The sequence below is a fragment of the Salvelinus alpinus genome, chromosome 16 (genome assembly GCF_045679555.1).
Source record: "Salvelinus alpinus chromosome 16, SLU_Salpinus.1, whole genome shotgun sequence".
In the NCBI taxonomy this organism is placed as follows: Eukaryota; Metazoa; Chordata; class Actinopteri; order Salmoniformes; family Salmonidae; genus Salvelinus; species Salvelinus alpinus.
Window position 1 is genome coordinate 54,119,203 of NC_092101.1, and position 11,692 is coordinate 54,130,894.

The window sequence follows — 11,692 nt, forward strand, 5'->3', positions numbered from 1 at the left end:
GGGAGCAATGACTACTGTCCACCTGCAACACAACACAGGGAGTCATGACTACTGTCCACCTGCAACACAATACAGGGAGCAATGACTACTGTCCACCTGCAACACAACACAGGGAGTCATGACTACTGTCCACCTGCAACACAACACAGGGAGTCATGACTACTGTCCACCTGCAACACAATACAGGGAGCAATGACTACTGTCCACCTGCAACACAATACAGGGAGTCATGACTACTGTCCACCTGCAACACAATACAGGGAGCAATGACTACTGTCCACCTGCAACACAACACAGGGAGTCATGACTACTGTCCACCTGCAACACAACACAGGGAGTCATGACTACTGTCCACCTGCAACACAATACAGGGAGTCATGACTACTGTCCACCTGCAACACAATACAGGGAGCAATGACTACTGTCCACCTGCAACACAATGGTTACATCTTACTGTCCACCTGCAACACAATGGTTACATCATACTGTCCACCTGCAACACAATGGTTACATCTTACTGTCCACCTGCAACACAATGGTTTCATCTTACTGTCCACCTGCAACACAATGGTTACATCTTACTGTCCACCTGCAACACAATGGTTACATCATACTGTCCACCTGCAACACAATGGTTTCATCTTACTGTCCACCTGCAACACAATGGTTACATCATACTGTCCACCTGCAACACAATGGTTACATCATACTGTCCACCTGCAACACAATGGTTACATCATACTGTCCACCTGCAACACAATGGTTTCATCTTACTGTCCACCTGCAACACAATGGTTACATCATACTGTCCACCTGCAACACAATGGTTTCATCTTACTGTCCACCTGCAACACAATGGTTTAATCTTACTGTCCACCTGCAACACAATGGTTACATCTTACTGTCCACCTGCAACACAATGGTTTCATCATACTGTCCACCTGCAACACAATGGTTTCATCTTACTGTCCACCTGCAACACAATGGTTTCATCTTACTGTCCACCTGCAACACAATGGTTACATCATACTGTCCACCTGCAACACAATGGTTACATCATACTGTCCACCTGCAACACAATGGTTACATCTTACTGTCCACCTGCAACACAATGGTTACATCTTACTGTCCACCTGCAACACAATGGTTTCATCTTACTGTCCACCTGCAACACAATGGTTACATCATACTGTCCACCTGCAACACAATGGTTACATCATACTGTCCACCTGCAACACAATGGTTACATCTTACTGTCCACCTGCAACACAATGGTTACATCTTACTGTCCACCTGCAACACAATGGTTACATCATACTGTCCACCTGCAACACAATGGTTACATCATACTGTCCACCTGCAACACAATGGTTACATCTTACTGTCCACCTGCAACACAATGGTTACATCATACTGTCCACCTGCAACACAATGGTTACATCTTACTGTCCACCTGCAACACAATGGTTACATCATACTGTCCACCTGCAACACAATGGTTACATCTTACTGTCCACCTGCAACACAATGGTTACATCATACTGTCCACCTGCAACACAATGGTTACATCTTACTGTCCACCTGCAACACAATGGTTACATCATACTGTCCACCTGCAACACAATGGTTACATCATACTGTCCACCTGCAACACAATGGTTACATCATACTGTCCACCTGCAACACAATGGTTACATCTTACTGTCCACCTGCAACACAATGGTTACATCATACTGTCCACCTGCAACACAATGGTTACATCTTACTGTCCACCTGCAACACAATGGTTACATCATACTGTCCACCTGCAACACAATGGTTACATCATACTGTCCACCTGCAACACAACAACAATACACCAATTCAAGTGGTAATTTCAATATTCATCATGTATAGCATGCATAATTTAGTAATCCAACCATTTCTTTTTTGTAACTTTTTTGTGTGAGTGAATAAGAGTCAACAGTGGGAATGAGCACCTCAAAACACAGACGAGGCATGTCCATGTAGCCTACATCACATACAACATGCACTGTCCTACTTAGTTATGTTAACATGCACTGTCCTACTCAGTTATGTTAACATGCACTAGCCTACTCAGTTAAGTTAACATGCACTAGCCTACTCAGTTATGTTAACATGCACTAGCCTACTCAGTTGTGTTAACATGCACTAGCCTAATCAGTGCAGTTATGTTAACATGCACTAGCCTACTCAGTAATGTTAACATGCACTGTCCTACTCAGTTATGTTAACATGCACTGTCCTACTCAGTTATGTTAACATGCACTAGCCTAATCAGTTATGTTAACATGCACTAGCCTACTCAGTTCAGTTCTGTTAACATGCACTAGCCTCCTCAGTTATGTTAACATGCACTAGCCTCCTCAGTTATGTTAACATGCACTAGCCTCCTCAGTTATGTTAACATGCACTAGCCTCCTCAGTTATGTTAACATGCACTAGCCTCCTCAGTTATGTTAACATGCACTAGCCTCCTCAGTTATGTTAACATGCACTAGCCTACTCAGTTATGTTAACATGCACTAGCCTACTCAGTTATGTTAACATGCACTAGCCTACTCAGTTATGTTAACATGCACTAGCCTACTCAGTTATGTTAACATGCACTAGCCTCCTCAGTAATGTTAACATGCACTAGCCTCCTCAGTAATGTTAACATGCACTAGCCTCCTCAGTTATGTTAACATGCACTAGGCTACTCAGTTATGTTAACATGCACTAGCCTCCTCAGTTATGTTAACATGCACTAGCCTCCTCAGTTGTGTTAACATGCACTAGCCTCCTCAGTTGTGTTAACATGCACTAGCCTCCTCAGTTATGTTAACATGCACTAGCCTCCTCAGTTATGTTAACATGCACTAGCCTACTCAGTTATGTTAACATGCACTAGCCTACTCAGTTATGTTAACATGCACTAGCCTAATCAGTGCAGTTATGTTAACATGCACTAGCCTACTCAGTGCAGTTATGTTAACATGCACTAGCCTACTCAGTTATGTTAACATGCACTAGCCTACTCAGTTATGTTAACATGCACTAGCCTACTCAGTTATGTTAACATGCACTAGCCTCCTCAGTTATGTTAACATGCACTAGCCTACTCAGTTATGTTAACATGCACTAGCCTACTCAGTTATGTTAACATTCACTAGCCTACTCAGTTATGTTAACATGCACTAGCCTACTCAGTTATGTTAACATGCACTAGCCTACTCAGTTATGTTAACATGCACTAGCCTACTCAGTTATGTTAACATGCACTAGCCTACTCAGTTATGTTAACATGCACTAGCCTACTCAGTTATGTTAACATGCACTAGCCTACTCAGTTATGTTAACATGCACTAGCCTACTCAGTTATGTTAACATGCACTAGCCTACTCAGTTATGTTAACATGCACTAGCATACTCAGTTATGTTAACATGCACTAGCCTACTCAGTAATGTTAACATGCACTAGCCTACTCAGTTATGTTAACATGCACTAGGCTACTCAGTTCAGTTATGTTAACATGCACTAGCCTACTCAGTAATGTTAACATGCACTAGCCTACTCAGTTATGTTAACATGCACTAGCCTACTCAGTTATGTTAACATGCACTAGCCTACTCAGTAATGTTAACATGCACTAGCCTAATCAGTTATGTTAACATGCACTAGCCTACTCAGTTATGTTAACATGCACTAGCCTACTCAGTTATGTTAACATGCACTAGCCTACTCAGTTATGTTAACATGCACTAGCCTACTCAGTTATGTTAACATGCACTAGCCTACTCAGTTATGTTAACATGCACTAGCCTACTCAGTTATGTTAACATGCACTAGCCTACTCAGTTATGTTAACATGCACTAGCCTACTCAGTTATGTTAACATGCACTAGCCTACTCAGTTATGTTAACATGCACTAGCCTACTCAGTGCAGTTATGTTAACATGCACTAGCCTACTCAGTTATGTTAACATGCACTAGCCTCCTCAGTTATGTTAACATGCACTAGCCTCCTCAGTTATGTTAACATGCACTAGCCTCCTCAGTTATGTTAACATGCACTAGCCTCCTCAGTTATGTTAACATGCACTAGCCTCCTCAGTTATGTTAACATGCACTAGCCTACTCAGTTATGTTAACATGCACTAGCCTACTCAGTTATGTTAACATGCACTAGCCTACTCAGTTATGTTAACATGCACTAGCCTAATCAGTGCAGTTATGTTAACATGCACTAGCCTACTCAGTGCAGTTATGTTAACATGCACTAGCCTACTCAGTTATGTTAACATGCACTAGCCTACTCAGTTATGTTAACATGCACTAGCCTACTCAGTTATGTTAACATGCACTAGCCTACTCAGTTATGTTAACATGCACTAGCCTACTCAGTTATGTTAACATCCACTAGCCTACTCAGTTATGTTAACATGCACTAGCCTACTCAGTTATGTTAACATGCACTAGCCTACTCAGTTATGTTAACATGCACTAGCCTACTCAGTTATGTTAACATGCACTAGCCTACTCAGTTATGTTAACATGCACTAGCCTCCTCAGTTATGTTAACATGCACTAGCCTCCTCAGTTATGTTAACATGCACTAGCCTCCTCAGTTATGTTAACATGCACTAGCCTCCTCAGTTATGTTAACATGCACTAGCCTACTCAGTTATGTTAACATGCACTAGCCTACTCAGTTATGTTAACATGCACTAGCCTACTCAGTTATGTTAACATGCACTAGCATACTCAGTTATGTTAACATGCACTAGCCTACTCAGTTATGTTAACATGCACTAGCCTACTCAGTTATGTTAACATGCACTAGGCTACTCAGTTCAGTTATGTTAACATGCACTAGCCTACTCAGTAATGTTAACATGCACTAGCCTACTCAGTTATGTTAACATGCACTAGCCTACTCAGTAATGTTAACATGCACTAGCCTACTCAGTAATGTTAACATGCACTAGCCTAATCAGTTATGTTAACATGCACTAGCCTACTCAGTTATGTTAACATGCACTAGCCTACTCAGTTATGTTAACATGCACTAGCCTACTCAGTTATGTTAACATGCACTAGCCTACTCAGTTATGTTAACATGCACTAGCCTACTCAGTTATGTTAACATGCACTAGCCTACTCAGTAATGTTAACATGCACTAGCCTACTCAGTAATGTTAACATGCACTAGCCTAATCAGTTATGTTAACATGCACTAGCCTACTCAGTTATGTTAACATGCACTAGCCTACTCAGTTATGTTAACATGCACTAGCCTACTCAGTTATGTTAACATGCACTAGCCTACTCAGTTATGTTAACATGCACTAGCCTACTCAGTTATGTTAACATCCACTAGCCTACTCAGTTATGTTAACATGCACTAGCCTACTCAGTTATGTTAACATGCACTAGCCTACTCAGTTATGTTAACATGCACTAGCCTACTCAGTTATGTTAACATGCACTAGCCTACTCAGTTATGTTAACATGCACTAGCCTACTCAGTTATGTTAACATGCACTAGCCTCCTCAGTTATGTTAACATGCACTAGCCTCCTCAGTTATGTTAACATGCACTAGCCTCCTCAGTTATGTTAACATGCACTAGCCTCCTCAGTTATGTTAACATGCACTAGCCTACTCAGTTATGTTAACATGCACTAGCCTACTCAGTTATGTTAACATGCACTAGCCTACTCAGTTATGTTAACATGCACTAGCCTAATCAGTGCAGTTATGTTAACATGCACTAGCCTACTCAGTGCAGTTATGTTAACATGCACTAGCCTACTCAGTTATGTTAACATGCACTAGCCTACTCAGTTATGTTAACATGCACTAGCCTACTCAGTTATGTTAACATGCACTAGCCTACTCAGTTATGTTAACATGCACTAGCCTACTCAGTTCTGTTAACATGCACTAGCCTACTCAGTTCTGTTAACATGCACTAGCCTACTCAGTTCTGTTAACATGCACTAGCCTACTCAGTTATGTTAACATGCACTAGCCTACTCAGTTATGTTAACATGCACTAGCCTACTCAGTAATGTTAACATGCACTAGCCTACTCAGTTATGTTAACATGCACTAGCCTACTCAGTTATGTTAACATGCACTAGCCTACTCAGTTATGTTAACATGCACTAGCCTACTCAGTTATGTTAACATGCACTAGCCTACTCAGTTATGTTAACATGCACTAGCCTACTCAGTTATGTTAACATCCACTAGCCTACTCAGTTATGTTAACATGCACTAGCCTACTCAGTTATGTTAACATGCACTAGCCTACTCAGTTATGTTAACATGCACTAGCCTACTCAGTTATGTTAACATCCACTAGCCTACTCAGTTATGTTAACATGCACTAGCCTCCTCAGTTATGTTAACATGCACTAGCCTCCTCAGTTATGTTAACATGCACTAGCCTCCTCAGTTATGTTAACATGCACTAGCCTCCTCAGTTATGTTAACATGCACTAGCCTACTCAGTTATGTTAACATGCACTAGCCTACTCAGTTATGTTAACATGCACTAGCCTAATCAGTGCAGTTATGTTAACATGCACTAGCCTACTCAGTGCAGTTATGTTAACATGCACTAGCCTACTCAGTGCAGTTATGTTAACATGCACTAGCCTCCTCAGTTATGTTAACATGCACTAGCCTACTCAGTTATGTTAACAAGCACTAGCCTACTCAGTTATGTTAACATGCACTAGCCTACTCAGTTATGTTAACATGCACTAGCCTACTCAGTTATGTTAACATGCACTAGCCTACTCAGTTATGTTAACATGCACTAGCCTACTCAGTTATGTTAACATGCACTAGCCTACTCAGTTATGTTAACATGCACTAGCCTACTCAGTTATGTTAACATGCACTAGCCTACTCAGTTCTGTTAACATGCACTAGCCTACTCAGTTCTGTTAACATGCACTAGCCTACTCAGTTATGTTAACATGCACTAGCCTACTCAGTTATGTTAACATGCACTAGCCTACTCAGTTATGTTAACATGCACTAGCCTCCTCAGTTCTGTTAACATGCACTAGCCTACTCAGTTATGTTAACATGCACTAGCCTACTCAGTTATGTTAACATGCACTAGCCTACTCAGTTATGTTAACATGCACTAGCCTACTCAGTTATGTTAACATGCACTAGCCTACTCAGTTCTGTTAACATGCACTAGCCTACTCAGTTCTGTTAACATGCACTAGCCTCCTCAGTTATGTTAACATGCACTAGCCTCCTCAGTTATGTTAACATGCACTAGCCTCCTCAGTTATGTTAACATGCACTAGCCTCCTCAGTTATGTTAACATGCACTAGCCTACTCAGTTATGTTAACATGCACTAGCCTCCTCAGTTATGTTAACATGCACTAGCCTCCTCAGTTATGTTAACATGCACTAGCCTACTCAGTTATGTTAACATGCACTAGCCTACTCAGTTATGTTTACATGCACTAGCCTCCTCAGTTATGTTAACATGCACTAGCCTACTCAGTTATGTTAACATGCACTAGCCTACTCAGTTATGTTAACATGCACTAGCCTCCTCAGTTATGTTAACATGCACTAGCCTACTCAGTTATGTTAACATGCACTAGCCTCCTCAGTTATGTTAACATGCACTAGCCTACTCAGTTATGTTAACATGCACTAGCCTCCTCAGTTATGTTAACATGCACTAGCCTCCTCAGTTATGTTAACATGCACTAGCCTCCTCAGTAATGTTAACATGCACTAGCCTCCTCAGTTATGTTAACATGCACTAGCCTCCTCAGTTATGTTAACATGCACTAGCCTCCTCAGTAATGTTAACATGCACTAGCCTACTCAGTTATGTTAACATGCACTAGCCTACTCAGTTATGTTAACATGCACTAGCCTCCTCAGTTATGTTAACATGCACTAGCCTCCTCAGTAATGTTAACATGCACTAGCCTACTCAGTTATGTTAACATGCACTAGCCTACTCAGTAATGTTAACATGCACTAGCCTACTCAGTTATGTTAACATGCACTAGCCTACTCAGTTATGTTAACATTCACTAGCCTACTCAGTTATGTTAACATGCACTAGCCTCCTCAGTTATGTTAACATGCACTAGCCTCCTCAGTTATGTTAACATGCACTAGCCTAATCAGTTATGTTAACATGCACTAGCCTACTCAGTTCAGTTATGTTAACATGCACTAGCCTAATCAGTTCAGTTATGTTAACATGCACTAGCCTACTCAGTAATGTTAACATGCACTAGCCTACTCAGTTATGTTAACATGCACTAGCCTACTCAGTTATGTTAACATGCACTAGCCTAATCAGTTATGTTAACATGCACTAGCCTACTCAGTTATGTTAACATGCACTAGCCTAATCAGTTCAGTTATGTTAACATGCACTAGCCTACTCAGTTCAGTTATGTTTCTTGTTAATTGACAATAGACGACTGAAGAAAATATATTACATTGAAGTGATAAGGCTACAAATTCAGCAACACTTACAAAGACCAGTTCGTGTTTGGCTACTGTTTTGGTGCTCTGGGTCTTGTGATGAATGGAAGTCACAAAGTCCATCTCATCGTCTCCCTCCTCCTCTTCCTCCTCGCTGGCTGGGGTTGTGACCTTCCTGCGTCCCCCCGGTCGGCCAACCAGTCTGGGTCCGGTATCGTCCTCCGATAGCCCCCTCCGGTCCTGTCTGTTCTGGCACTGACTACATTGTCTCATGTAGTCCTTCACCTGCTTCAGAATACCTGATAGATACACAGGGTTAAATCACATTGCAAAATGTATTACCAATGAAGAGTATGCATACACACTAGCTGCAGTTGCTAGACGTATTCCACATTCATTATTATGGTGTATTAGTACTACTCTCATCACATCAATAAAAATGTAATTCATTTAAGGACAAATTTCTGTTTTTGAAAGATGTTGGGCATGTATGTGGAGAGGTTGGCATTACATTTGAATATTGATGAGTGACGTGTGTTGACAAGTATACAACGCATTGACCAATCAGACACTGGTTAGCTATCTAGCTAGCCCTAGATGAACTGTTAGGGAAGACTGTAAACTGGTGTTTTGTTTTACGCTTGTTGTCAGGCCTAGATAAAATAACATTTGTGTTGCCAGTTAATTTAGCAGTTGTATGCTATTTTACCTCTCCACCAATACTTCTGAGAAATTGATTCCCAAGTGTGATGCTGGTTGAGGTGCTCTCCTCCGGCGACAATGTGGGACTCGTCGATAAGTTCCTTCCTCCGACCAGCCTGCAACACCACTTCCAACTCGGTGAATTCATCCAGGCCTTTCTGTCTTCTCTGGTAGTACAGTGTGCCATTCCGCACGACATAGCAAGCGGCTGCTTTACGAATCTTTCTTTTAGTATTGCCATGGGTCCCTGGTGCGTACGGCTCCCGCTCGTCGGACAGATAACGTCTGATGGCTAAGTAGCTTTCCTCGCACGACATAACCTCAATTATCCGTGCGCACAACACAAATTACAATATTTATTTAGAAGAAAATGTCCTCTTCGAACTTTTAATATTAAACGGATTTTTTAAATCCGTTTTAAAGTACCACATAGTATAAATAAAGCGATATAAATACAATATTTAGGGTAATTTCGAAGTGGGAACGCAGTTCTTGAACGTGAGGGGTGGACTTGCATGAACAGACAAAATGGCTGCTGCACAACCGGATGTTGCGTAATAAATGGCGGAAGATGGAGAAATTACATGACACCTTGCTATGTACCTTTCTGACCATAAGAGGGCGCAATGTTTCAAGAAACCGCAAGAAACTGGGCTACAATCTCTTTCCCATGCGCTTTAAAGATTCACGTTTCATAAGCTAAAATTCTTCTAGTGTAATTCTTTTTTTTTATTATGCATCTTTCTATTATTTTCTCGTTTTCCATATTTCAATGGATAATGGTAATAAGAAAACCTTGAATATTTTACTTGTTGGAATAAAGTACAAAAACAGTTAGTAATCCGGTATCCTTGGGATGTCCTTACCCTAAACTCTACCCCAAACCTTAACTCTTACCCTAACCCTTACCTCAACCATTTTAAATGTAAACTTCAATGGGGTGACGTCAGAGTTGGGACGTCCCAATTGGATCCTGTTTAGATCTTTTTCATTCTGTAACAGAATGAAATGTAATGACCTTCCTCTTATAGCCCTTTCATCCAGTAGGTGTTCCCAGGTGACTGGCAGGTTGCCAGTGTGTGTGGTGTCAAACTCCACAGTTACCAATGCCGCTATGCATCGTGCCCTTCAGATTCCCTCCAAGGAAGGACATTGTAGGTAAAGTTAGGAGCAGGCGGGGCATTTAGGAGTAAGGGGGGATTTTTCTGGGAGATTTGAGTGTATTACATTACTAATTGACATTATCCTTTACCACGAACCACAAACATCATCTTATTAGCCCATAGGTCGTTCCACGAAGAGTACCTTTTGCTTCCCTTTGATATTTTAAGTAGAAATTCTGCACCAATATTGGATTAAACCCTGTTATATTAAATGAAGTGCCCTTTAATATAGACCACATGGAGAACTCAATAAGTCAGCATTCAACAACCCCGTGTCACTTCTAGGAAGATTTTAAAGGCTCTTAACCCCAACATTTCCCCATGTTTCATCATCATAAAGTCCAACATCTAATAGTCAAATCATAGAATAAAATCAGGTGAGCTGGTTCTACTCTTTATGTAAAAGCAGGTGAGCTGGTTCTACTCTTTATGTAAAAGCAGGTGAGCTGGTTCTACTCTTTATGTTAAAGCAGGTGAGCTGGTTCTACTCTTTATGTTAAAGCAGGTGAGCTGGTTCTACTCTTTATGTAAAAGCAGGTGAGCTGGTTCTACTCTTTATGTAAAAGCAGGTGAGCTGGTTCTACTCTTTATGTAAAAGCAGGTGAGCTGGTTCTACTCTTTATGTTAAAGCAGGTGAGCTGGTTCTACTCTTTATATTAAAGCAGGTGAGCTGGTTCTACTCTTTATGTTAAAGCAGGTGAGCTGGTTCTACTCTTTATGTAAAAGCAGGTGAGCTGGTTCTACTCTATGTTAAAGCAGGTGAGCTGGTTCTACTCTTTATGTAAAAGCAGGTGAGCTGGTTCTACTCTTTATGTAAAAGCAGGTGTTCTGGTTCTACTCTTTATGTAAAAGCAGGTGAGCTGGTTCTACTCTTTATGTTAAAGCAGGTGAACTGGTTCTACTCTTTATGTTAAAGCAGGTGAGCTGGTTCTACCCTTTATGTTAAAGCAGGTGAGCTGGTTCTACTCTTTATGTAAAAGCAGGTGAGCTGGTTCTACTCTTTATGTTAAAGCAGGTGAGCTGGTTCTACTCTTTATGTAAAAGCAGGTGAGCTGGTTCTACTCTTTATGTTAAAGCAGGTGAGCTGGTTCTACTCTTTATGTTAAAGCAGGTGAACTGGTTCTACTCTTTATGTTAAAGCAGGTGAGCTGGTTCTACCCTTTATGTTAAAGCAGGTGAGCTGGTTCTACTCTTTATGTTAAAGCAGGTGAGCTGGTTCTACTCTTTATGTTAAAGCAGGTGAGCTGGTTCTACTCTTTATGTAAAATCAGGTGAGCTGGTTCTACTATTTTATGTTAAAGCAGGTGAGCTGGTTCTACTCTTTATATTA

The 11,692-nt window shown here is 41.1% G+C and overlaps 1 protein-coding gene across 2 annotated transcripts in view; it reads right to left on the minus strand.

Annotated features, from left to right (window-relative positions):
• LOC139541680 (zinc finger and BTB domain-containing protein 11-like) overlaps window positions 1–9,714 on the minus strand; it is a 36,934-nt gene extending 27,220 nt beyond the window's left edge. For both annotated transcript variants that reach the window (XM_071346606.1, XM_071346605.1), the window contains exons 1-2: window positions 9,207–9,714; window positions 8,549–8,796 (exon numbers count right to left, since the gene is read on the minus strand). In XM_071346606.1, the coding sequence (XP_071202707.1) occupies window positions 8,549–8,796; window positions 9,207–9,516 (558 nt within the window). In that variant the 5' untranslated portion in view covers window positions 9,517–9,714. The remainder of the gene's footprint in view (window positions 1–8,548; window positions 8,797–9,206) is intronic.
• Window positions 9,715–11,692: the final 1,978 nt, after the last annotated feature.